The 23222-nt window shown below is 51.3% G+C and overlaps 8 protein-coding genes across 8 annotated transcripts; 3 read left to right on the top strand and 5 right to left on the bottom strand.

Annotated features, from left to right (window-relative positions):
- Positions 1 to 490: 490 nt before the first annotated feature.
- On the bottom strand, positions 491 to 1952 carry BDV38DRAFT_231666 (putative phosphoglycerate mutase family protein). Its single transcript, XM_032052959.1, has 3 exons — positions 1194 to 1952; positions 905 to 1127; positions 491 to 792 (listed from the first exon to the last, which is right to left on the bottom strand). Exons 1-3 carry the CDS (start codon positions 1399 to 1401, stop codon positions 708 to 710), a joined length of 516 nt encoding a protein of 171 aa, XP_031919633.1. The 5' UTR covers positions 1402 to 1952; the 3' UTR covers positions 491 to 707.
- A 244-nt stretch (positions 1953 to 2196) lies between these two features.
- BDV38DRAFT_649 (bZIP transcription factor) lies at positions 2197 to 3581 on the top strand. Its single transcript, XM_032063695.1, has one exon. It carries the CDS (start codon positions 2368 to 2370, stop codon positions 3502 to 3504), a length of 1137 nt encoding a protein of 378 aa, XP_031919632.1. The 5' UTR covers positions 2197 to 2367; the 3' UTR covers positions 3505 to 3581.
- Positions 3582 to 3657: 76 nt separating this feature from the next.
- Positions 3658 to 5280, bottom strand: BDV38DRAFT_266789 (MFS transporter; the record flags this gene model as incomplete). The annotated part of the gene is made up of 2 exons (XM_032056477.1): positions 3658 to 4836; positions 4912 to 5280. 2 exons carry the CDS (start codon positions 5278 to 5280, stop codon positions 3658 to 3660), a joined length of 1548 nt encoding a protein of 515 aa, XP_031919631.1.
- A 1179-nt stretch (positions 5281 to 6459) lies between these two features.
- Positions 6460 to 8799, bottom strand: BDV38DRAFT_231662 (pepsin-like aspartic protease). The gene is made up of 3 exons (XM_032052958.1): positions 6902 to 8799; positions 6681 to 6795; positions 6460 to 6624 (listed from the first exon to the last, which is right to left on the bottom strand). The coding sequence occupies exon 1, from the start codon at positions 8315 to 8317 to the stop codon at positions 7034 to 7036; it is 1284 nt and encodes a 427-aa protein (XP_031919630.1). The 5' UTR covers positions 8318 to 8799; the 3' UTR covers positions 6460 to 6624; positions 6681 to 6795; positions 6902 to 7033.
- A 595-nt stretch (positions 8800 to 9394) lies between these two features.
- Positions 9395 to 14533, bottom strand: BDV38DRAFT_276652 (uncharacterized protein; the record flags this gene model as incomplete). Its single annotated transcript, XM_032058266.1, has 5 exons — positions 9395 to 10014; positions 10077 to 13787; positions 13850 to 14313; positions 14374 to 14400; positions 14466 to 14533. The coding sequence occupies 5 exons, from the start codon at positions 14531 to 14533 to the stop codon at positions 9395 to 9397; spliced, it is 4890 nt and encodes a 1629-aa protein (XP_031919629.1).
- Positions 14534 to 15255: 722 nt separating this feature from the next.
- Positions 15256 to 17124, top strand: BDV38DRAFT_276651 (cytochrome P450; the record flags this gene model as incomplete). Its single annotated transcript, XM_032058265.1, has 6 exons — positions 15256 to 15333; positions 15391 to 15541; positions 15609 to 15668; positions 15734 to 16000; positions 16057 to 16422; positions 16487 to 17124. The coding sequence occupies 6 exons, from the start codon at positions 15256 to 15258 to the stop codon at positions 17122 to 17124; spliced, it is 1560 nt and encodes a 519-aa protein (XP_031919628.1).
- Positions 17125 to 17695: 571 nt separating this feature from the next.
- BDV38DRAFT_276650 (aminotransferase) lies at positions 17696 to 19066 on the bottom strand (the record flags this gene model as incomplete). The annotated part of the gene is made up of 5 exons (XM_032058264.1): positions 17696 to 17965; positions 18023 to 18642; positions 18715 to 18855; positions 18938 to 18973; positions 19033 to 19066. 5 exons carry the CDS (start codon positions 19064 to 19066, stop codon positions 17696 to 17698), a joined length of 1101 nt encoding a protein of 366 aa, XP_031919627.1.
- Positions 19067 to 20115: 1049 nt separating this feature from the next.
- Positions 20116 to 20992, top strand: BDV38DRAFT_289497 (ankyrin repeat domain-containing protein; the record flags this gene model as incomplete). Its single annotated transcript, XM_032061249.1, has 2 exons — positions 20116 to 20169; positions 20270 to 20992. 2 exons carry the CDS (start codon positions 20116 to 20118, stop codon positions 20696 to 20698), a joined length of 483 nt encoding a protein of 160 aa, XP_031919626.1. The 3' UTR covers positions 20699 to 20992.
- Between the last annotated feature and the right edge of the window lie 2230 nt (positions 20993 to 23222).

Here is a 23222-nt window from a genome sequence, read left to right as displayed (position 1 = left end):
TGCGCGTCGTAATTGCTTTTTCCATGAAAGGGAGCGTGGGCGTAGTAATGGAGTCCTAATAGGAGAAAATGAACCACAATTTAGCACATATAGCTGATTTCTTTGCTTGTGACGTTAGTACACTCGACACCACAATAGCCCATCATGAAAACTCTCTCCTGGTACATGAACTATTAGAACGGAATCCATAAGTGGCCGTACCAGCATGGCACCCAAACATGTCCCGTCAAAGCATGAGCTTCTTTATGACATGGCTCACAGTGTAGAACTATCTATGTTGCCCATGGAAGAGGCTTCCGGCTACAACTGGAGTATCGTCCTAAGGATCTCTTCATATATATAGATTTTTTGGCAGAGTCAAGCACCACTTAACGAAGGTGGCCAACCGCGAAGTATACCTCCATTCATAGTAGGAGCCCTCTCCAGGGGGGTCGCTGGTATTCGGCAACTACCAGTCATTTGCATAGCTCGGATTGGTTGAGGTTGCCCGTGAATACTGGCCCAGAAATCGACCACTCTTGAGCCTCATAATGTTCAAAGTCCAAGTCAAGTAACCCACAGTAATCATTAGAGCAAAATAACTTGCGGTAATAACAAAAGCGTAACGGACATCGAATGCGAAGGATGATATCTTAGAGCCATAACTGATTGTTTGTTTTCATAAAAAGAACGCAAGGCGAGTACTACTTTTTCAACATTTCTGATGCTTAACCATCCAGTCCGGGACACTGCTCACTCGTGGTCTCCGTGATCTTTGTGTATGGCGAAGGATCAGTCCAAATCAAGTCGAATCTATCATCAGACGTCAGTAGACTATCACTATTTAGGCTGCACGCTGAAAAGAATCCGACTTATGATGATTTCGATTCGAAATGGGAAAGGGCAAGGAAAAAGGCTTCAGCACCTGTCACTTGGATACTCCGGCGCATCATCGGCTCCGAGCTTCTTCACAATATCTGTAAGCGCCTCATGCTGCCAGCAGATCAAGATATTCCCATCCCCTTTGTAATTTTCGATGGCCTTCTTCACACATTTGGGGTCGTCGCGGTCGCAAGAAGTATCCACAGTAAGACCCAAATCCTCGGCCAAGGGAAGAACTGTCTCATACGGACGGACCCGCTTGCCGCCTGTAGCAGTCATTGTTAGCGATTTAGACCTGTCAGGAACGACTGGTCGCCTGTTGTCGAACATACTCTTCTTGGGGGTTTGTGCCATTATATAGCCAATGTTGTACTTCGAATCCTTGCCAAAGACGGATCGGAGACATTGAGCGCGTTGGACCCCCTGAGCGCTGAGACCGTTGCCGCCATCATCTGGCTTCTCTCCATGTCGGATAAGGTACACGGTAGGCGACGCCATGACGGTCGCAGCAGCTGCTAGAAGATAGTAGGGCAGAAGCATCTTGAGCACTGACGATGGTAATAGTTCGGCCCATTCCCAGGCACACGGGCTAGCTGGCCTTGTATTTATAACGAACCGAGGACACTAATCTATCGCTCCCGGCGGCAACACAATGGTGCTTACTCGCATTAGGGCTGACTAGAGGTTGCTAAGTGGTTCCTCGCCAGCTTCCTAGCTTCGGTTCTATGCGTTTCAGATCCCCACATCGGGGCACTTGGGGTATATGACACTGTGATTGGCCCACCCAGCAGAGACTCCAGGGGACACGTGGTGAAATGAAGAAGTAATGGTGGTTGAAATTCTCTTGCCCCATACAATCGGACTCTTCTTTGGCCCCGCGACGGGACGGAGAAGCAAGCGAAGCCGACCCAGTTTTTATAAGGAGCAGCTTGTCCGTCAGCTTGGGGTCACATGGTGCTGACAGGTCGGTTCCAGGGAACATACAGTATCTTGGAATGGAGTCTGACGGTATTCACTGAAAACGCGGTAGTTCCATTGTGTATTTCTCCTTGAATTCTTGGTCGGAGTTTTTGCTATGACAAGAGTATACCTCGTAGTAGGAGTAGTAGCGGTAGGAGCAGTAGCAGTAGGAGTAGTAGTATGTACGTACTCCGTAATGTGACAATTGGTACTAATCATCTGACAAGAGGTTAAACCTAACTAAGCCTAACTAGGAGTTTCCGCCTTCCCTTCCAGGTTTAGTCCTAATTCTTCCCGAAGTGGAACAGCTACGGGAGCTTCAACCGAAAAGGGCTTCTTCATATTCATATTCATTCTAGACACAAAAGAGTCCCCTCTCAACGTGGGGCTTCAGCTATCAGGGCTTGCAACTCCGCTGCATTATTAAATCGTTTAGGGTTTCTCTGCGATGACTTACCCGCCCGAATCGCGCCGTGAAACCTCCCCGTCTTAACCTCCGACCGGTCAACCAATCCACTCCTCCCACCTCCAGATCAACTACGGACAATGTCATCGGTAGAGAAAAAGCGGCTACGCGACCGACGCGCACAGCAGAACCTTCGCAGCAAGCGCTCACAACAGATGGCCGTGCTCGAGAAAGAAGTTGCTCATTGTCGGGAACACCATGACGATCAAGGCATACAGCGCCTCCTGCAAGTCATTACCGGTCTCCGGAAGCAGAATGAAGCTCTTCGGTCACGCCAGGAACACTTAAAGTGCCTCGTCAACTCCTGGGATACAAATCCAGCTGAAATTCCGGCCAATGCGCATGAACCTTCCGATCAACGTGTACTAGGATTGATCGCAATTCCTGAAGAGCCCATGAACAACACTGATTCGGCTTCGAATCGGATCCAATCGAGCAGAAATCATACCCCACGCGATGATACAAGCCCATCCTCACTTCTGATCAGTGACTCGAGCTATGGGCAAACCTCTTTCACACAGACTCTCCCCATAGAACTCCCAGCGGTGGACACCAGTCTCGCCTGGAAACAACTTCCTAGGCACGACGACGACTTTTTGCACCCGCAAACCATTTCCTGTCCTTGGTTTGAATGCCCGGAGCGCATAGCCCTATGTCCCGAATCCCCTTCCTCTCCACTAGACTTACTGTATGGCACAAGGACAAACTATCTCGCGGACATGATTTACAAAGCCACACAGAGACGCCCGATCCGTGACCCCGAACGCCTAGCGGTCGGGTGGCTATGCTACCATCTAACACGATGGATCGTATCGCCCAGCCCGACCACGTACGCAAATATCCCACCCTTTCTGCGCCCGGTCCCCGATCAGCTCCAGATTACACATCCCATGGTACTCGACAATATACCCTGGCCGCAAATCCGAGTGAATCTGATCCGACATTGGGATATGTTCCGCGATCGGCGCGACGACCTTTTTGGATTGTTCTCATGTTGTGTCAAGGTTCGGTGGCCCTGGGGTGAGAGCATCCTCGAGCGGAACTCGCACAACGAGCTGTGTATAAAAGAGAAATTTTTCGAAACATTTCTGAGCGAAGCGGGATGGGGTCTTACACCTGAGTTTATGCAAAGATATCCTCAACTGCTTACCGGAGTTGATCTTGGGGCTATCACTTATGAACTCGTGGACAAAGAATTTTATCAGGGTGAAAAATGATTTGGTTCTCTAATTGCTGTTGAAAGGAAACGGGTCGCAAGTATATACAGATCTATGCTTATTATGTATCCACCAGCTTTGGGACTCGATGTGTATGCGTGGGCTGGCAGCCGTGTGATTCTCATGAGAACCAAACCCGCATCAAGCATTCCCCTAGTCGAAATTTACGGGGTATTTCTCTCTGATACGTTTGCCCCATTTGGTAAACACGATAGGGATCGGAACGAAGGCCAACGCCAAAAACCCGAGGAGGGAATTCCCCCAGCCAAGGCCGAGCGCTTCGAACATCGACGGACCGGCCAAAGGAAGCAATGCGCCCACGAGGGAACGCGTCGCCGTTAAAGTTGCGTTCGCTGATGCGGCGTAGGCGGGATATGAATCGATGATGTACGTCTGGATGGGAAGATAAACACCCATCATACCGATCCCAAATGGCGCCATTCCAATAATGGGTACAATCCAGTGGACATGCTTGTCGGCCGTCCAGCCATACCAGAAGAAGCTGATAGGCAGAATACACGAGAAGATGATCATCAGGGGGAGTCGCATCTCCGGTTCAGTCTTGCCTCCGTTCCGAGCAGCCAGTTTTACCATGATCCGGTCATTCGTGCCCGCCACAAAGACAAGACCAAGCATAAAACCGACCCCGATACCCAAATAGGCCAACCCAGACAGGCCGGTTGAGAACTCATACTGTCCCGTGAAGACGCTCGAAATGGTGGTGAAGAAAAGATAGAGAAGGCCATAGACGAGGGACATATACGTCGACAGCAGCAAGACAATTGGTGACTTGACTAACAGCAACATAGGCCGCACGAGACTTTGTTTCAGCAGCTCGCCCGATAAGACTTGCCCTCTCTTAAAGTCGTAGGCACTGCGCAGGTCTGTTCGCTCCAGCTCCTTGGACAGCTTGGCGGTTTTCCAGCGGATGATGACCGGGGCGTACGTCTCCCGATTGAGGATCTCAATTCCCAATGACATGGCGCCGCCCACAATTAACAGCACCCAAAACACCCACCGCCAGCCGACTTCTTCACCGAGAAAACCTCCGGCGATGGGACCAGCGACCGGACCGATCAGAGGTCCGACCCCCCAAATGGAGGTTGCCTTTCCACGTTGCTGGGGCTCAAAGAGATCCGCGATCACCCCCGCACCCAACGTAAGGCATGCGGATCCTCCGATCCCTGCGAAGAGTCGAAACACGATTAACGATGCAATATTCGGGGCGAGCGCACATCCGATTTGCCAGACGACGAAGAACCAGTTCGATATGCTGAGTACGATTCGTCGGCCGTAGATCTCACTGAGCGGAGCTAGGATTAGGGGACCGAACTGTGAGGCATCATATCTCGTCAGCCACGAACCCCCTTGATCGTGCCATCAGACACGCACACAGAAGAACCATACCACATAGCCCAGCAGGTAGATGCTGACAGTAAAGGAGATGATCGTTTCGTCGGTTTCGTTGAAGTCGGCAGCCATATAGCTGACGGCCGGAGAGAACATGCTCGATGCCAGCGGACTAACGAAGGTAAAGGCGCTGATGAGTGCTAGTAAAGCCCATTTTTTGCCGGGGGCGAAGTTTAATGGATTCGCCGGGTCGTCCTGTCCTTCCCATCCCACAATTCCGCGGTCGAGGTCCGTTTCGGGGTAGAGATGAGATGTTTCTGCCGTCTGTGTCTTGCCCTGCTCCAGGTCTGGCTGTTCAGATCCGGGCTCCTTCTCCGTCATCGTTGTGGCGCTTGTGTTTGATTCCTTATAGTCGGTGGGTTCCATGGTAGAGACGAGGTATCTTACCTCGATCGAGCCATGCACGTAGTCAGGGGTTAGGTGTAAGCAAGGTAATGAATAGGTAGACAGGCCGTGCTATGAGAGATTAGTAGACATCGGAAATGGAAAGAAACGAGTGACTGGTTTTTAAAGGAGCAGGCCCAAAAAAAAAAAAAAAACAAAAAAAAAAGAAAAAAGTATTTGGGCTGGGCTGTCAGTATCGGTTCGGAACCCAAGAGCCGATATGATATATGAAAAACATCTTAAAACTGATTTCCAGTCCGTGGAGCTCTACTTGTGCTTATACCATGCAAGCCTTCATAACTCCTCGTGTCAACCAAGACGTGATATCGGATCAAAGGCGTGACCGTCGTCTAGATCCCGCGAGTCTTGGCCGATATTGGTATCCGCTGAGCTCCCTGTTGAGTCTCTCAACGAGTAGTCTGTCTATCACGAAAGTTCAATAGGTTTGTAGTCTATTTGTTTGTTTAAAGGTACAAATTCGGTGCATTCCAGCTCAAGTTTCCGAGGGAGATTACCCAAGGACAGCCCCGATCTGCATATCCTGCATAAGATATCGAACAGGTAGAGAGAGATTGACGCACATGACGTGACTAGCGGACACAGTACCACAATGTGTTCCCCTATAGAAAAACCCACAACCACGTTGACTTACCCCGAATCCGTGGCAAAGAAGCAGAAACGGAGCTTCATTTGCCATTTCGTGACGACTCGCACTGACTCAGTGTCCCCACTACATGCCGAGAATGCCCAATCATGGCCGATCGTCGTGTAGCGCTGAATCATTGCCGTTGGGGGATGGACCCATCGCGATAGCCCTATTGTCACAGCTGGTCCATAATGCCCGTCAATCACGCACAAGAACCGATACATATCATTTTATGCGGAATCGGATGACCGTCATAGAGTTGTGTCCGTGCATGGGATGTACTCGGATGGACCGATATAACATGATTGCCGTAGCACCCCTTCGGCAGCTCAACCGCATGAAAACCCGTCGGTCGTTTCCCGCTGAGAGAACGAGATGCCTGCCGATCCTTTCTCTGTTCAGTACATGTAGATTGTCCACTCGATTGAAACCGCCAAATGGTCGTGCGTTGCTCTTGTCGTATAAGGTAAGACGTATCTATCGTACAACAGATACCTCACAAAGTGCTTCCAATTCTTCGTAAAGCAAGAAGAATATGAAAAAGGGGAAGAGAGTTGAAATCATAGAGCAAATTAATCGGCCCCCATCATCACGTCGACATGATTCGATACGCGGTCTTAGGTATCAGAGAGCACTCGAGAGAAGATTCATAGGGCATGACGACTAAGGAGAATATAGTAGTTAGTTTGCACGTGCTTCCGGGTTGATCTGATTTACTAAGAGGAGTGGATTTTAGGAACGAGCATTCGACTGTCAATACATCACTCCGCAATCCATCTAGGGACAGTGACTTTATTAACTGGCCAACGATAATACTAGGATGCCGATGCTATGGCCCGTTACCGATATTAGTACGTTCTGCGGTGCGCCTAGGTAAGGGATCAACAGAGCCCTTCTCAAGGACTGTATTTAATTAGATCGTTCCGATTTATTAACTAACAACATATTTATAATCAGGACCATTGGTCAAGCCTCCTACGAGCTGTACATCATTATCAATATCACATGGAGATAGAAAGTCGTGAACGCCGCATAATGCTATGGAAAGAAAAAGTAATGCCCTCGCTCTCCTGCAGAAGAATCCGTGCGTCATTTCTGGGCAAACCTCAACTCATTCTTTCCAAAATCATGCACGGCGATAACATTCTTATAGAAGGGCGCTCCTAAGACGTATACCACGATGTATTTCATCCCCACCTTCTCTGCTGGCAACAACCCCGAGACACAGACACCCTCGCCAACATCGTAGATTAGATCTTCCGCGGCATGGTAAAATGTCTGGTTCCCGATCGTCACACCGAACTCAGGCGCCTTCGCGTCACAATCGACCACATAAACCTTCAGCTGGTCGTTCCAGACGCCTGGGGGCGAGAACTGTTTATTCACCGGGTCCACGACCGCCTCGGGAAGGATAGAGAAGTCATTTCCTGTGTCCACGAATACCTGCCATGGGTTATTGTCAGTCTTGAGAGCAGCTTCCTCTTCTCCCGACGACCCATATTTCACGCCCGAGACGTTGAAAGCCCAATAGGCCCTCTGTTGCCTTCCCGATGTGAATTCAGCCGGAATGTTCTTCAGGACTTCCACTGGAACGGTGCTGAAGTCCGACTTAGGCTCCACCGGCGGCAGATCACCCAGGGTGAGATAGCCTCCAAATGTGGCGATGCTATCCCGCGCGGTATGCGCCAGTGCAATACTGAAGTACGGCTCCACCAGGCCGTGTTCAAACATGGCGTTGAACACCGGGCTATACACCGCCCGGTTGTAGAAGTACGTGTCATTGGGGACGGACGTGCCCGGATGAGCCGACGTCAAGCTGGGATAGCCAAGGCCCAGGACCCCATTGCTGATCCCTTCTCGACCCATCGGCTCAGAAACGTCTGCGATTGCCAGTTTGGCGCGCACTGAGACTCCTGCAATCGTAATGTCTTCGTAGGCCATGACGCCACTTGCAAGACCGGCGCCATACTCAATTCCGAACATTTCGTTGGGAACCTGCTGGTAGCTCGACGAGGGGGCGTACGTCTCTGGACCGTATTTACAGTCCGCCTGGGGGATAGTCAGGTTGCTGGTGGCATTGATGCAGGTAAAGCCGTCTCCCATAATATAGAGATCACTGCTTCCTGTGTCCACCAGGAGCTTGAAGGTTTGGTTGTTGGCGCCCACAACAACGTCGACATCGAAATTGTGCCCGCCCCCGGTTGCGAGGAGGGAGGCAGTGTGGGCCAAGGCGTCATTAGACCGTTTGCTTCGGTTTAAGGGGATAGTGAGAGCTGAGCTAAGAGTCAGGAAATGGAGCACTGACGATAGCTGAAGGAGCTTCATCTTGATGGTAGGAGTAAAGACGGGAACGATGATTGTCTCTAGGATCATTCGACTGGGCGGTCCCCTGGCTGGAATTTATAAACTTGGGCAGGGAAGCAACAGATTGACTGAGCTCGGTGGACCAGGCCCAGCACTCAACTCCAGTCGATCTTCTTTGTTGACGTCCAGTGGCGCTATCTTTGACGTTGTCCACACAAGGCTGATCCACACAGTAGGGCTGGCTCAGCTGGCGCCAAGTCCCAGGGTATACCTAGTAATTTCCTGCCGGTTTGTTTCCGACGGCCTGTTCTAACAAAGAGAAAATCGAAAGTCGGGGAGTGCTCCAATATTAAAGACCAGGATTATCTGCCGCATTAAATGGTATGATGCAACGTTTAAGTGTTCCCAACCTCCCCTGCGAGGGGTTACAGCCAATCGTGCCGTTGATCCCGTGGGATTTAAATTGCGTCGAGGTGGCAGGAGGCATAACCGCGACTTCGGCCCACTATCTCCTCCGATGAATACTAATTCATTTCGCTTTGCTCAGCAACAGTAGCGATCGCTATCCTGTGGTCGTCTCATACGGCGTATGAGGCTCTCTTCGAGGCCTCCTGGCAACACCCGTGCTGAGTGCTCAAGTCTCACGGTTGGGACTGTGGTCGATCCCTGTTCATTAAGACTTAAACCCCGCTGAATCCCAGTGGGGCACTCCAAGCACTATCTCCCTAGACAACGGATAAATCCAACGCGAGGGATTTTAGTTCCTCTGTTAGGGCTATCAGATTATGAACGTCGCGGCCAATGACGGAGGGATCCGAATGTTGGTGCTGTCACGTGGCCTCAGGCTACCTCTTTTAGACGCGAGTCGGTGGATAAATTGTCAATTTTTCGATCAGTCTAGTCTACTACTACTTGGCCAGGTAGTATGTACAGAAGTGCCCAATTGCTCCTCGCCACAGCTTCCACGGCGATGCTCCGTTAGTTCCGGGGGTAAAAAAAAAAAAAAAAAAAAAGGGGATAAAAAAAAAAAAAAAAAAAAAAAAAAAGAAATTCGCTCAAATTACAAGGATAGGACACTGCCACGAAATGAACATGGTTCCAAGAAACGGAGGAGAAAGAAAGAAACAAAGAAAAACATATTGAGGTTTAGAATGAAACCCCAATTGTTGGCTCGGCGGACTCCGTTGACTCCTTTGACTGCATTCGTGCCGTGGGATCCAACAAGACCGCATTTTGCTGGTCTGGTCGATAGGGAGCTTCGGTCTTAGCCACGAACATGGTATTCGTGGCCAGGCCATGGTGGAAGAAGCGGAATGCCTTTCGATATCTGGTCAGACGGCGCGTCCGATATGCGTGGTATTCACCATCCTCAAGCATAGCGTAGAGATACCGGGGGTGCACCACGATGGCCTGCGCGCCCTTCTGTCCAAAGCCGAAGGATGTCACCGAGAAGGCCTTCAATCCCTTGGTTTGGATGCTGCGGTTAGGGTAGAGAATGTATTCGTTATTTTCCAGCTTCCCATCAACGTTGTCCAGGTTGCGGTTGCCGGGAATGAGGCCTGTGTCCAGCACTTGGAGGCCACCGTTCAGCATCCATGCTCCTGCGGCACCCTTGGGATGACCCGTAAGATACTTCTGGGAGATAGCGTACAGGGGATTCCCAGGTACACGGCCGAGGTGTCGCATTTGGGCTTCGAGCACTGAGGCTTCGTTCTTGTCGTTCATGACGGTGCTAGTGCCATGCAAGGAAACGAAATCCAGATCATCTAGTAGGTGGTCAGCTCAATGATATGTAAACATGTAATGCAGAAAGAGAGGCATGACGAACCGATAGTCAGACCAAAGACGGCCAAAGAACCCCGAACAGGAGAAATAGCGGACTCATTCTTCCAGAACTCATTACCAAATGTGTTCAAGGCTTCCTTGCGCTGGCGTTCGGCTTCGCCTTCGACGAAGCGCTTATGGTTCTGGAGCTCTTCCTGGAGTTCCTCCGGAACCTCTCCATCTTGAGTCATTTGCTCCTCAAGCATCTGTACCTCGAGGTCAACCGATTCTTTGATTTGATTCAACCGTGCCTCAAGACGGCGCTTGCGGTAACGAATATCAAGCAGTGGCGATGGGAATCGACTGTTGGGCTTCTCGCGTGCGTTCGTCAGGATGCCTTGTCCCGGTGCAGGCACCGACCGGCTTGTCTTGTCACTCGCAGTTCCCACCCAGGCGACAATGCCATGAATCGGCAGGCCCAGGTCGAGGGCCAGACGGGCCGAGGTGATAACCTGAACACCACTGCCCTGAGACTCGACAAAACCGCTTCGGCTCTCTGCAGCGGGCCGCGACATCTCCTGCGGGAGCCTACCCTTCTTGGCCTCTTCCTCGGGGTTGGTAGTGGCTTTCATATTGGCGAACTCCTCCGCTACCGCCTGTGTCATGTCATCGTATCCACCGACAAGACAGATTTTGGCACGTCCAGTGACGATGGTCTCAAATCCGGTTTCCAAAGACTCAATCGAAGTGGCACAAGCACCAACCGACGTGCGGATGGGGCCAGCGGAGGAGATCAGCAGCATATTAACCCAGGCAGCGGTGGTGTTAATAAAGGTTTCCTGAAGAATGTCCTTCTGCACATCCTTATCCAGGTACCGATCCCGGAACATCTTCTTCAACGAGTGCACACCACCAAGACCTGAGCCAATACAGTTGCCGAATTCGGAGAGATGGATGTACTGGTATAGTTCGTAGGGGTCGGTGATTCCCGAGGCCACAAGCGCCTCCATGGTGCTGACCAAGGTGAACAGAGTTCCACGGTCAACCTGGGCGACAATGTCGTCCGGTATGCCGTAGGCGCGTGCATCCCAGCCGGTAGGGACCTGTCCCGCAACCGCATGCTGGTACTGCAGAGCCTTGGGGATCATCAACACCACGCCCTTCTTTAGGTTGACGACACACTGTTCACCCTGCGGCGAGATATCAACCAGATTCTCCCCATGCTCATTGATGAGCTGCTCTGCCACCTCGGGAGAGACTTCAAAGGGCGGTAAATCTTCCTCGAGCACGACCTCTTGCAGGAGCCGTCTCTTGCCGGGTGGCTCGCTAGGATCCAGGTCGGGCTCCACCAGCCGGATTCCTGTATGGTTGAGGATATGCTCTTCATACCGAGCTTTGACGTCCATGTCCTGCACGGGTTTCTTTGTCTTGGCGTCCACCCAGCCGGTGAAGTGTTTCCCGTCCAGCGGGCCGTCATGGTGCTTGATGAGGCCCATAATCCATGCCATTTCAATACACCCTTCCAAGGACAGCCGCCCAGTAGCCTCCATCTGCCAGCGAGTCCGAGAGTTGCCGTACGGGCCAACCTCCGAAAAGCCGGTGACCACCACGATGCGCTCCAAGTCTGCCATGCCCATCAATGTGGCTCGCAGGGGGTCGACTTCGGTCTTCGCATCGGGCAGCGCGGGGAATGAGAACCGAATATTTGCCAGACGCGTTCGTGCTCCCTTCTCTTGCATCGTTGGAGAACTACAGGTAGTGAGCTTCTGCTCAGCAGCTTGCTCCCGTGCGAGGACGGTGCGCATAGCACTCTTATCGACAATCTCGCGTCGAACCTTGTCCAAGGTGGCCCTCAGATTCGGAATCGTATTCAGGCCGCCGGTCAGATCGGCATACAGTGGCTGTACGTTGCATTGGTTGGCAAGCTTCCGAGTCATAAGCACCAAGATGTACGCCCCCATCTCGGCGGTGGAGAAAGTCTGCACGCCATGACGCTCAATCCCTGCCGCGACAATGTTGTTATCGGCCATCAGACCGGTACCACGCGTCCAACCAATGACCGCACCGCAGATCGACAGGTATGTGGACCAGCTCTCCGAGTGCCATTTCTCAAACAAGGACTCGAGGGCAATCTTCGACTCACCGTACAGACCATCGTTGCCAAACGCGCCGTGGTTAGGCGAGAGGGGAAGAATGACTTGGGTCGGCCGGGTGCGGTATCCCCGAAGCTGTTTCTGTTTCTTGATGGCTCCCAGCAAACGGAGGGTGTTGGTCAGCATGATTCGGTGAGCCAATTCAGATTTGGCATCAATGTTATCAATCTCGCGTCCAGCCTCGGAGATCGCCGCGAAGGGAACAACGTGGTCCAGATCCCAGCCCAGGCCAGTACCAGATGTGTAGATGTACTCCACAAGGCCATCAAGATCATGCTGGCTTCCTTGGTTAAATGGGGCGACGATCAGTTCGGATCCCCGCGAACCATGCTCAACATAGAGACGCTGATAAAACCGAGTCGTGGCGGACGAGTAGCTACTAGTGGTGACGACGACCTTAGCGCCACCACTCAGGAGGCCTTTCAGAATTTCGGCTCCGATCGATCCAATGCTCACTCCGGTCATGAGCACACACTTGTTGATGAACGTGATGCCGTCATTCCAGGATGATTGCACCTCGTCCAGGTACAGCGCCGTCACCGAGCGGTCGGTCAGCCAGGTCGAGTGTCGCTGGGTTTTGATATGAATCGACGCGATGACGGGGGATCCACCGCGAGGGACCTCGCGGTACTTGATATGACCGTTCTCGTCCACCGTAGTGCTAGGGCCCTTGATGAAGGCGTCGTAGTTCGCAGCCAACGGCTCAAATCGAGGCGCACGGGGCTTCTCACAGAGGTCCACCAGACGGCGCATCACGGTCTTGGCTTCTGGGAAGCGAGTACCCCAGAGAGAGCACGGGCTGTTCGACAGATACTTGATCATTTGCAGTAAGCGAGGACTGGATCGGTTGGCGATGGCGTTGCTGTATTTAGGGAAGTCGGCATTGCCAAAGTTCCCTCGCAGAATCCGGTGGAAGAGATGCAATGTATCTTGCAACACCCAGTTCCAGCTGGAGTTGTAGCGTCGAACCTTGGCAGCTGCCCATAACGGACGAATACCGGAGATAAAGACATCGCCCACCTCGGCGGTGATGAAGTCCAGCTGCTCCTGCAGCTTGACGGTCGCCAGTTGTGCCTTGAGGGCTTCTCGCGCATCGTGGCCCAGATCCTTTCCAAGCAGCCGTGCATAGAGTTCCATCTGTGCCTTCCGGAGCCGTTCTTGATCTTTCTTCACCAAGCCGAGAGCCTTGCTGTCCACTGGAGCCGAAACTGCTGCTGCCTCCGCGGCCGGCGCGGATGCAGACAGGTTGAGGCCATTGTCTGTGGCATACTGCTGCACTATTTGGTCAAAGAATGTCTGTGCTTCTCCCGAGCTTGCCAATCGGGAGGATGTCTGTGCTGTGCTTGCTCGCAAGAAAACCGAATCCTGACGTCCGGCCCCTAAACCCCATCGAGTCTGTAGATATTCACGAGCATCACCGCTGGAGAAACCAGCGGGAAGTTTCTGTGCAAAGACACGGGAGACGATCCCTGTGGATACCTTACCCAGCTGTCCTGAGAAGGCTGCGCCGGATTGTAGAGTATTGCATAGCTCTTCTAACCCTAGCTCTTCCGCCCTCTCGGGAAGGGATCCGAACTCGGCGTCGAGGTCACCCACGATCTCATTTTCCAACGTCGATCGGCCTATACTCGGGACATCAGCAGCTGTAGTGAGTACAATGGACGGATAGGAGGGAAGACCATACCGCTCACTAATAGCTTGATTGTCTTGTCTGTGGCTACTTCAGCGTGACTCTTTCTCAGCTTCTGTGCAATGATAGCGATCACAATATCCTTTGCCTGTACAGGAGCATCCGCAACCATCGCTACTTTGACAACAGGGGCCGGCGCAGTATTGACCTGAGGTTCAGCAGGAGCTGGCGGCGTGCTTTCCGCAGCCTTACTGGACGCCGACGGCCCCTGTGACAATAACGGGTGAGGCTTCACAGCTGGTCGGCTGGTTGCTGTTGATGACCCCGAGATATACTGTATTTCGTCTGCATTCTGAGCGTAAGAGAGTAGCTTTCGTGTCATGTGTCGTGCGGCATCTTGGGATTTGTATTGTTGGCCGACGGTTTTTCGGAGCATGCCGGTAAGGATGTCTGCCGGGCCGATTTCGATGAACCGTTCGACATTCTGTTCGGTGATGAGTCCATCTTGGGTTTCAATCCTGTGTTAGAGAGTGTGATTAGTCTAGCCTTCCTTAATACTACACAGACAGGAGACTTACCATTGGACTGGCGACGCAAACTGATGCCTACAAGTGATTATTTCCTTGGTCAGATATCGGCATGGTCGACATAAGTACGAAGTAACACTCACGCCAACAGCTCAATCAAGAGCACATATGCAAGCTGCTGCTCAACTTCCGGCTGCATTGTGGCAGACATGGCGATGTTGCTTGGGTATCAATGTCATTTACAGTCGGGTGACTTTGGTCGACCGACACCAGTACTTAAAAGCGACTCGACTGCCAGGGTCTAACATTATTACGTGTGTATGGCTCCCCTCTCCAAGCTCATACTACTCGATATTCAGTATAGTTCGTGTCAGCAACAACCGAGGGCTTACTACACACGTGGCGAAGTGTTTCGGGGGCTGAGGCGAAACGTGAGAAAGGAAAAACCACCATCACATCTCACTCATGCAGTAGCAGCAGCAGCAGCAGCGATCAATTGAATAAGTTTGAGTGATCCAGCTCCAAGGCGAACCGCGCTAGTGGCTCACACTGCATGCTTACATCTATGATGAAATAGCGTTAGGGCTTACGCGGACAGACAACTTGTTGATATCGGCCCCCAAGTCGCAGGATCCGCCCGACAATCTGAAACCCCCAGGTTTTGATCATCAGGAACCGTGATCTAAATTTATCTCGATCATTGTCAGACGGTGGCCCTTGGACCCAGAATCATACAATGTAGATGACATTGCGCGATGTGTTCACCTCACCACCGAGGTTGTGAGGCCTCTCCTGCCTTGTGCTTCTGCTATCACCACGTCTTTTCGCCGGACTTATTTGGCTCGAATTGCCGTCATGACCATTGACGCCCATGTCCGTGAACCATCAATCATTCTACCATCCACTTAGTATTGAATCAAACAATTTCCCATCATGCAGGCAGTCGCGCTGCTGAGACATGTGCCTCTCTTTGCCTATGTGACGGCTGTGCCCGTTGCATGTCTGGCCTACGTGAGCCCTTGCTTCCAGCCCTAACGAGGATGGAATCCTCACTGACGAGTTTGTCAGGTGCTTGCTATCTGCATCTACCGTATCTGGTTCCATCCCCTTGCGAAGTACCCGGGTCCTTTGCTGGCCAAAGTGACCAACCTCTATGGAGGGTACTACGCCTGGAAAGGAGACCTGCACCTTGATATGATGCGCTGCCATGAGAAATATGGTGAGCTTGTTATACTACCCTCGGTCTCTATTCCAATGTGGCACTCACTAACGGGTGATGCGACAAGGCAACTATGTTCGATATGCACCAAATCGTGTGCTGTTCAATACCAACACCGGCCTGAAGGGTTTGTCACTTGTCGAGCTCCGGGCCACTGAAAGAAGTCACTAACCGGGTCAACGAACCTCCCAGAGATCTATGCGTACAGCAAAAGCTTCCAGAAGTCGGCCGCCTACGGTGCCATGGTTCACCGCGCTCCTAACACACTCACCCTCATTGACAAAAAGCAACACGGTCGCAAGCGACGCATCATCGGACAGGGCTTTGGAGATGCCGCCCTGCGTGGCTTCGAAGGGACTATCATGAGTCTTGTACGCAAGTTCTGCGACGAGCTGGCCAAGGATATCTCGGGCGGAAAAGCTGGTGAATGGTCTCGTCCGCAGAATATGGGGAAATGGTGTATGTATTGTCCTCCCCACTCCTAGCGAAAGCTAAGATGTTGACGTTTCGCCCAGCCAACTATCTCACCTTCGACATCATGTCCGGCATCATCTTCGGGGAAAGTTTTGATCTTATTGGTAGTCCCAAAAACCGGGAGATTGTCAAGTGCATTGAGGACTCTAACGTGCGTACTGGAGTCCTATCCCAAGCCGGTGAATTATCCACACGCCGTCTCGACCGCTGGCTCTTCCCTCAGGCAATTCAAGGCCGAAATGCGTTCATTCGCTTCGTCAACATTCTTCTCAAGAAACGCATGTCGGCAAAGCCCTTGAAGCGTCACGATGCGTTTTCATTCTTGCTGGATGCGGTCGATCCGGAGACGCAGCAGGGATTCACACCTGCAGAGATCGGTGCTGAAAGTACCACCATGATTGTTGCCGGTAAGATCATCTCTATCTCTCCCATCTCCTAACTTTGGTAGTCCCTTCGCCTAACACCACTAAGGATCCGACACCTCCTCCACCGCCATCGCTTCGACCTTCTTCTACCTCTGTCGCAACCGAGAATGGTACGAAAAAGCCAAGGAAGAAGTTCGCGCCGCGTTCCCGGGCCCCGACGACGTTGCCCTCGGACCCGCCCTGAACAACTGCGTGATCTTGCGCGCATGCATCGACGAGAGTCTGCGAATGTCTCCACCCGCCAGTAGCTCCCTTTGGCGCGAAGTCCTTGACGACGGAGTCACCATTGACGGTCAGGTTGTCCCGCGAGGCTACGACGTCGGCACCTGCATCTACGCCATTCAGCACAACCCGGACTACTACCCAGCACCCTTTGAATACCACCCCGAGCGCTGGCTCGACCCCGTGCCGGAAAAGGTACAGCTTGCACGGTCGGCTTTCAATCCGTTCTCCATTGGACCGCGGAGCTGTCTGGGGAAGGGATTAGCCTGGACGGAGCTGATGCTGACTATGGCTTATATGCTCTCGAAGTATGAGTTCCGGAGTGCGCCAGGCGAGGATGAGAAGGTTGGGGGTGGAAATGAGACCATGGGCCCTGGAAGACAGCGCGAGGGCGAATACCAGTTGCGCGATCATGTTACGGCCGCAAAGGATGGCCCCATTGTGCAGGTTTCTTTCCGATAGGGTGAATTCTTGTTTTTTTTTTTTTCTTCGGTTGATAAGTGACTTGAGGAATGATACGACGTGAGTATGTATTTTTAAATAGTCTCTCGAGTGGCCTCGAAGGTGTTCTTCTGAGAATGAAATTGGTTCATTTGCGTTCTGAATCTGGATTACATTCAGTAAATCTCTGTCTTCCATGGGTTTAGTAAATTAAGAAAATAAATAAATAAATAGAAATTAAGATTAACACTAAACAAAAATAGAAAGGACGACAAGATAGTTTATGTCAAGTTTCCTTACAAACTATTATTAGAATTATTTTCTTTCTACTCCGTATCAGACGGAAAAAGGCGAGAGCAGTTCAGCAACCAACCCCAGCCCCGTGTGTATTTCCAACCGGCAGCATACTTCGAAGAGCCTATTTTTCACGTTAAGTTTGAACGCTTCACCTTAGTAGTAGTTGGGGGCCATTTAGCGGCTTCCACATAGTGACACTTACATTCTAAGCGTACTCTCAGTCTTGGATACGGCGATCTGTCAGATTATAGTGAAAATATTAGAATCGCTAAACATTCCTCATATACGAACTTATTTACATAATGATACAGAAAGAACCAGAAGAACCCACATCAGGTGTCCCCTTCACCTCTTCACGCCATCCAAACTGGTCCTCAACTTCACCACGCTGGATCTTCGTGAGCGCGGCATATAACTGCTGACAAACAGGACCCGCAGTCGTCTCCTCCGTGTAGACGAAATGGTCGTCGCGCGACGTCCGGGTAATGGATCGAATAGGAACCAGGGCGGCAGCAGTGCCGACGGCCATAACCTCTTTGAAGGTCGCAAGTTCCTCGTATTTGACCTAAACGGACGGTTAGTTATGGACCCAATCGGAAGAGAGCCAAGGGAGGGTTCGTACTGAACGATGCTCGACAGTCCATCCCAAGGACCGAGCAATCTGCATACAACTATCGGACGTCACACTCCCAATGATATTATCACTCTTGGGCACCACCAACACGGGCTTCTCCCCGTCCATTTTCGCCCCCAGAAATCCGGATGTGGAAAACTCATCGATCTCGGAATGAGTGGCACTATCCAGATGCAGGGTCATAGGAAATCCCTCCTTCTTGGCCTTTTCCGACCACTTCATCACGGGGGCATAATTGCCTCCGATCTTGGCGTGGCCGGTTCCCCGGGGTGCGGCACGATCGAAGTCTTCGAGAACGACCGCGGGCAAGGGCGCGATGCCATGATAAGTGCTGAACGGCTGCACATATACGCAGAAGGTATATTCAGTGGGAGGGGTCAGTGCAAAATGCGCCGCGGAGCCCAAGAGGACCGGGCGCACATACAAGGCGGCGCCGCTCGCGTGAGGCGGGACCCACTCGGCATTTCTCGCGACCGCAAGATTCACGCACTCAAGAAAATGATCAGTGGGGACGGGAGGAATGGAGACCACGTCGGCAGAGTGTTGCATGCGCGCCGCATGGAATTGTGGGCGAAAGAGAAGGATCTGGTCAGCGGCTGATCGGTAGGCTAATCATGACTCTATAATTAGATCCAGGGCAGAATCCTGTGTGGGGATAGATAGGAAAAAACAAAGCTCACCTTTCAATCCTTCGTACACCTGTTGTCCATAGTTCAGGGCAGGGGCCAACCCGTGGATGCGAAGATACGGATCCTCCACGAATTTGGGTGATGTCCACTTTCCGGTGGTAATGGAAAAGGTCGACTCCACATGGCCATTGACTATAACAGAGAGAATGGAATGTGAGCGTTTATTCTTGGTTTCTTCGTTGCGGGTCCATTCCCGGGAGAGGTCCTCTCTTACCCATGTCCGTCACCGCAAGCCCTAACTTCGTCCAATCTATCCCGCAACTATGTCAGTACTCCCTCCATCCTATGTACGATCGAGTGGGTACGAACCAATATTCGCTGCTGGTGCGGGTGGGAAATTCATGATGGTGATTGCTGATCTGGCCTGGGATACGAGTTTCGAAGCTTGGTTTTGACTTTTCTTTTTCTTTTGTTTTCTTTTCTCTTCCAGGATTCCAGGATCGGTAGTATAACGGGTGATTCTGACGGGTTCTGTGGATTACGAGGTTTATCTATGCATTGTCTACTCCTTTGTGGACTGATCACCCTCAGTGTTTCTTGGATGACTCTCTCATCCTTCAAGTGGTGGCTTGGCCTTTTCTTGTTGGAGTGGCCCCCACAACATCCCGAGGGCATGAGGGCATGAGGTTGCAGATGCACTGTGAGGGATGACGGGACCTGCAGACTCAGCTTTAGCGTGATAGCTTATTATTATTTTTGTAATAGCTTATTCTTTTGCACCGTTTCAGCCCTCTCGATCGGATGACCCTCGTCATAGATCTCACGGACCATGCGAGATCACCGTGTCTGTAACGGCCCCCAAGTAGGGCTGTGTGGTGTTCTCTTGTTACAGATGTCCATGCGAGGATGATCCAGTGCCCCAGTTTCGCCGGCAAGATCAGGATTGAGTACTCGGTGTTGCTGAGATGGTCGATCCCCCAAAGCAAAGAACCTGTAAGCTCACCATCAGCAAGCTCATACTCCATAGACATTAAAGAAACAAGAGGACAAGAGCGACGGACAAATCGAACCAGAACTATATTGCCAGAATTTTATTAGCCTGAGTACATCCGGTGGTGTAGCCATACTCTGGAGCTAGCAAAAGCACCCCTGCCATCCCCAATCATGCGGAATAGTCCCGCGTGGTCCCTCTCCCAGAGTCCGTCTCCTGCACGAACGTCCACCGTCGGAATGATGATGAAAGGCTTGGATCCGGTGCTGGCACCTGGGGATCCCCTTGACCCCTGTCCCTGGCCTATCTCATATGCAGATAACGACATCTGGTCACAATATTCTGGCGGCCTATTCTCCGCCGATTCAGATGTCCTGCACCTCTCTCAAGCAGATTGGCAAAATGCCGACTTGTCCGACAGCGGCAGTTGGTCTGCGACCAACTCCCTCGGCGATTTATCTATGACCTTGTCGGATGCTCCATTCGGTCAACCTCCTCTATGGACACCCAGCAGTGTAAGTCTCTCTCTCTCTCTTGCAGCTTTCTTCTTCCCTCTTGCTGTCCAAGACGTATGGCTTCTATCCCCAGACGGACATGAACTGACCTCCTGGATAGGATCCATGTCTCTTTCCCAGCATAATACCCTCGGGCGACCTCTCTAGTGAGAATGTATCAGACATCCACCACCAACCCTGTGATGGCATTCCCACGCCGCCTCCCTCGCAGCCTCAGTCGAATCCGAGAACTCCTCAAGAACCCAGTCACGGCACCGAGCGTGTGGTCTCCTTGCTGCTCCTGCAACGCGGGGTCAATGTGAACGTCCAGGACTCCCGCGGCCAAACCCCACTACACATTGCCGCCCAGTGCGGGCACCTGGGCGTGGTGCGATTGCTCCTTACAACCGAACAAATCGATGTCAATGCTCGCGACCACCACGGGTCGACACCACTGCATGTCGCAAGCGAAAAAGGGCATGTGGAAGTGGTGCAGTTGCTAGTGGCTCATGGGGCGCGCTTAGATGCCCGGTCGGGTCGCACCGGATAAGCGGAAACCTGGTCGAACCCTGGTCTATATCTGCATCTACTGCATCTCCCGGTGTTTTTTTTTGGTGTTATGGGGTGGCATCGATGATTTCGGAGAAGCGATTTCCTTTCAGTCGTTCCTTACTTTTTCCTTTGTTAGATTTCCTTTGTCATCTTAATTTTTCTTATTTTTTTCATTCGGTCTTTTCTCCTCATATATCCTGTGGCGTTGTTCTTTTTTTTTTGCATGACTTGGCGACTCTTCTCCAGGGGGAAGAGGGAAAAGTCGACTCGGGGAAAACTCGGTCTTTGTTTCACGATACTCGTCTTATCACGCGGTTTCAAGGCGTTGGTATTGGTTTTCACAGCGCAAGCATACCTATATCCAGTCCGATAGACCTTTAAATTGTTTAATTCTCACTCTTTTCCGGTTGTGTTTTGTTTTATTTTTATTTTTCTTGGTTCTTTTTTTCCACCGTGATATAGATGCTGGTGTGGGCACCATATGGCCTTTAATACCGCGTAGCTTTACGCCGTATGTATATGCAACCTGACGGATAGAGGCGAGGAAAGTTGATAAAGTAATACACCAGAAAATGAACAATCAAAATGTCTGATAAATGAAGTAATGTGCCCTACCTTCCTTCTACTCAGTATCTACCCTACGGAGTACCTTGGTGTGGTAATTGAATTGGTGACGCGCCGCGTTGTAAAGGCTCCCGTCCCTAGTTTAACAACTTTGCAACTCTTTGTATGAGCTTCTCTCTCATGCTCAGTTTCTACCTGGTCATTTGGAGAGATATTTTCGGAATATCAGGCGATCAGCTTTGGTTAGCCATTTAACGCCATGGGTTCTTGCGTGACGTTGACGTTGATTTGGACAACACTGTGATGTCCGATTAGGGAGAGATATATATATATCTGAGGGAGGCACAGCGTAAACTTGGGCTTCGGCGGTAAACAGCTTAATTTGTGAAAGCAATTGCCATTTGATCCCATTTTTGATATTAAACCAAAGAGCCTACTTGCCACAGACCACCAAGTCCCTTTCTTCTCGCCTTGAAGGTCAATATCATTGTCTTCACAGAGTAAACAGTCTCCCTCTCTGCTCATCTGGGAAACATGCTGCCGTGAACTAATCGACTGTTATTGGCTAAAGTAGTCCATAGTTTATACTACTACTACTATAGGTTAGAGGCAGCCCGAGCCGAGGGCGGTGACGAGTTCAACCAATTAAAGGACGATATAGAACAAGCATTTTCCTCCGATTTAGCGGATTATCAGAAAACGCCAAGCCGGGTTTAACTTGGGGTTCAACCCTGTCAAAAGAGCAGAAGAGCTTATCTCCTAGGACCATAGCGGTGAAGGGACTCGAAGCGGTCAGCTATTCTGCTACGCAGTATCTGTATCTGTCTACAACCCACTGCCATAAGATGGGACGACATAATGATTCGGACTATGCAAATTAGACGCAGTTACTCTATACAACTGACAGACCTTTTTTTTTTTTTCATTGACTTGCCACAGACACCCTTAGCGAGAACCAACTATGATGGTTGTCAGAATTATACAGCGCCCACGGTCGCATGGTCCTCCACATGAACCGTTCCGTAGAACTCGTTCATTTACATCGATAACTTTATCCTAAATCCTAAACGCGCGAGCCTCTACAGATATGGCCTGAATCTGCTTCGACGGTTAGGTTGAAGGAAAGAATGTGCCAGGGAGGACAATCGTGTGGTTCTCGACAACGCGTATGATGCGCGTTGCGACCCAGCGATCGGAAATGGAGAAGATGGCATGGCTCAAACAAGTTCGGGGTGAAAAATGACGCTTCGCAGTGACTGTGGCAGACGGCCAGATGCACGATCGCGTGGTTGACACCGGCAGCGAGAGGGACGTTTTAGAGCTAGTATCACGGTCGGCAGGAAGGCCGTGCGAAAGGCGAAGTCAATAGCATTCGACGTGGTTTCAAGGTCCACACATGACCCAGAGAGACGACGGAGGACCCATCGCAAATGATCGGCCTCTCGTCGTCTATATATAACCATTCTACTCCATAATACTGCATTGAATTATACTCGACTGGGGTCCCGCCCCTCCTTCGGCATTTAGCTACTGTTTAGATCACCTGACACCAACCACTGGCAGAAGTTTGGCCTCTCTCAAAATAGCAATCATGGAATCAAACTTCGAACAGGCGTGGATTCTATTGGGCGACCGTGTCCTCGCCCCCAATTTCAACAGAGTAAGATGGTATTCATGAGTCGCGCTAAACTGATGAAGGAAATGTTGGTTCTGAAGCGTCAAAGCTAATGCAACGAAGGGGCTCAGCCGCGACAATTCCCTCTGGAAAGTTGAAACTCTAGCGGCGGAGAAATGGGGGCGGTGACTGCGGGCCCCTTCTGCAGGCATCGTTATCATAGCTCCGTACTAACGACTACTCGTCCCGGAAAAATACATTGTCGGGTAAGAACGACTCCTAAGGTGTCTTTTTGGACCAACATTCCTGACTCGCGCATGGATCTTGCATATGCCACGAGAGA

The sequence above is a fragment of the Aspergillus pseudotamarii genome, assembly GCF_009193445.1.
Source record: "Aspergillus pseudotamarii strain CBS 117625 unplaced genomic scaffold BDV38scaffold_1, whole genome shotgun sequence".
Taxonomy (NCBI): Eukaryota; Fungi; Ascomycota; class Eurotiomycetes; order Eurotiales; family Aspergillaceae; genus Aspergillus; species Aspergillus pseudotamarii.
This window is presented reverse-complemented; position numbering and strand designations above follow the sequence as displayed.

Excerpts from the sequence above, each read along its gene's own strand:
- BDV38DRAFT_649 (XM_032063695.1), top strand. The coding sequence starts at position 2,368 with ATGTCATCGGTAGAGAAAAAGCGGCTACGCGACCGACGCGCACAGCAG.
- BDV38DRAFT_231662 (XM_032052958.1), bottom strand. The coding sequence starts at position 8,317 with ATGATCCTAGAGACAATCATCGTTCCCGTCTTTACTCCTACCATCAAG.
- BDV38DRAFT_231666 (XM_032052959.1), bottom strand. The coding sequence starts at position 1,401 with ATGCTTCTGCCCTACTATCTTCTAGCAGCTGCTGCGACCGTCATGGCG. Across the intron at positions 1,128-1,193 it reads GGCACAAACCCCCAAGAAGA|GCGGCAAGCGGGTCCGTCCG; the intron begins GTATGTTCGACA and ends TGACTGCTACAG. Across the intron at positions 793-904 it reads CCGGAGTATCCAAGTGACAG|ATTCGACTTGATTTGGACTG; the intron begins GTGCTGAAGCCT and ends GTCTGATGATAG.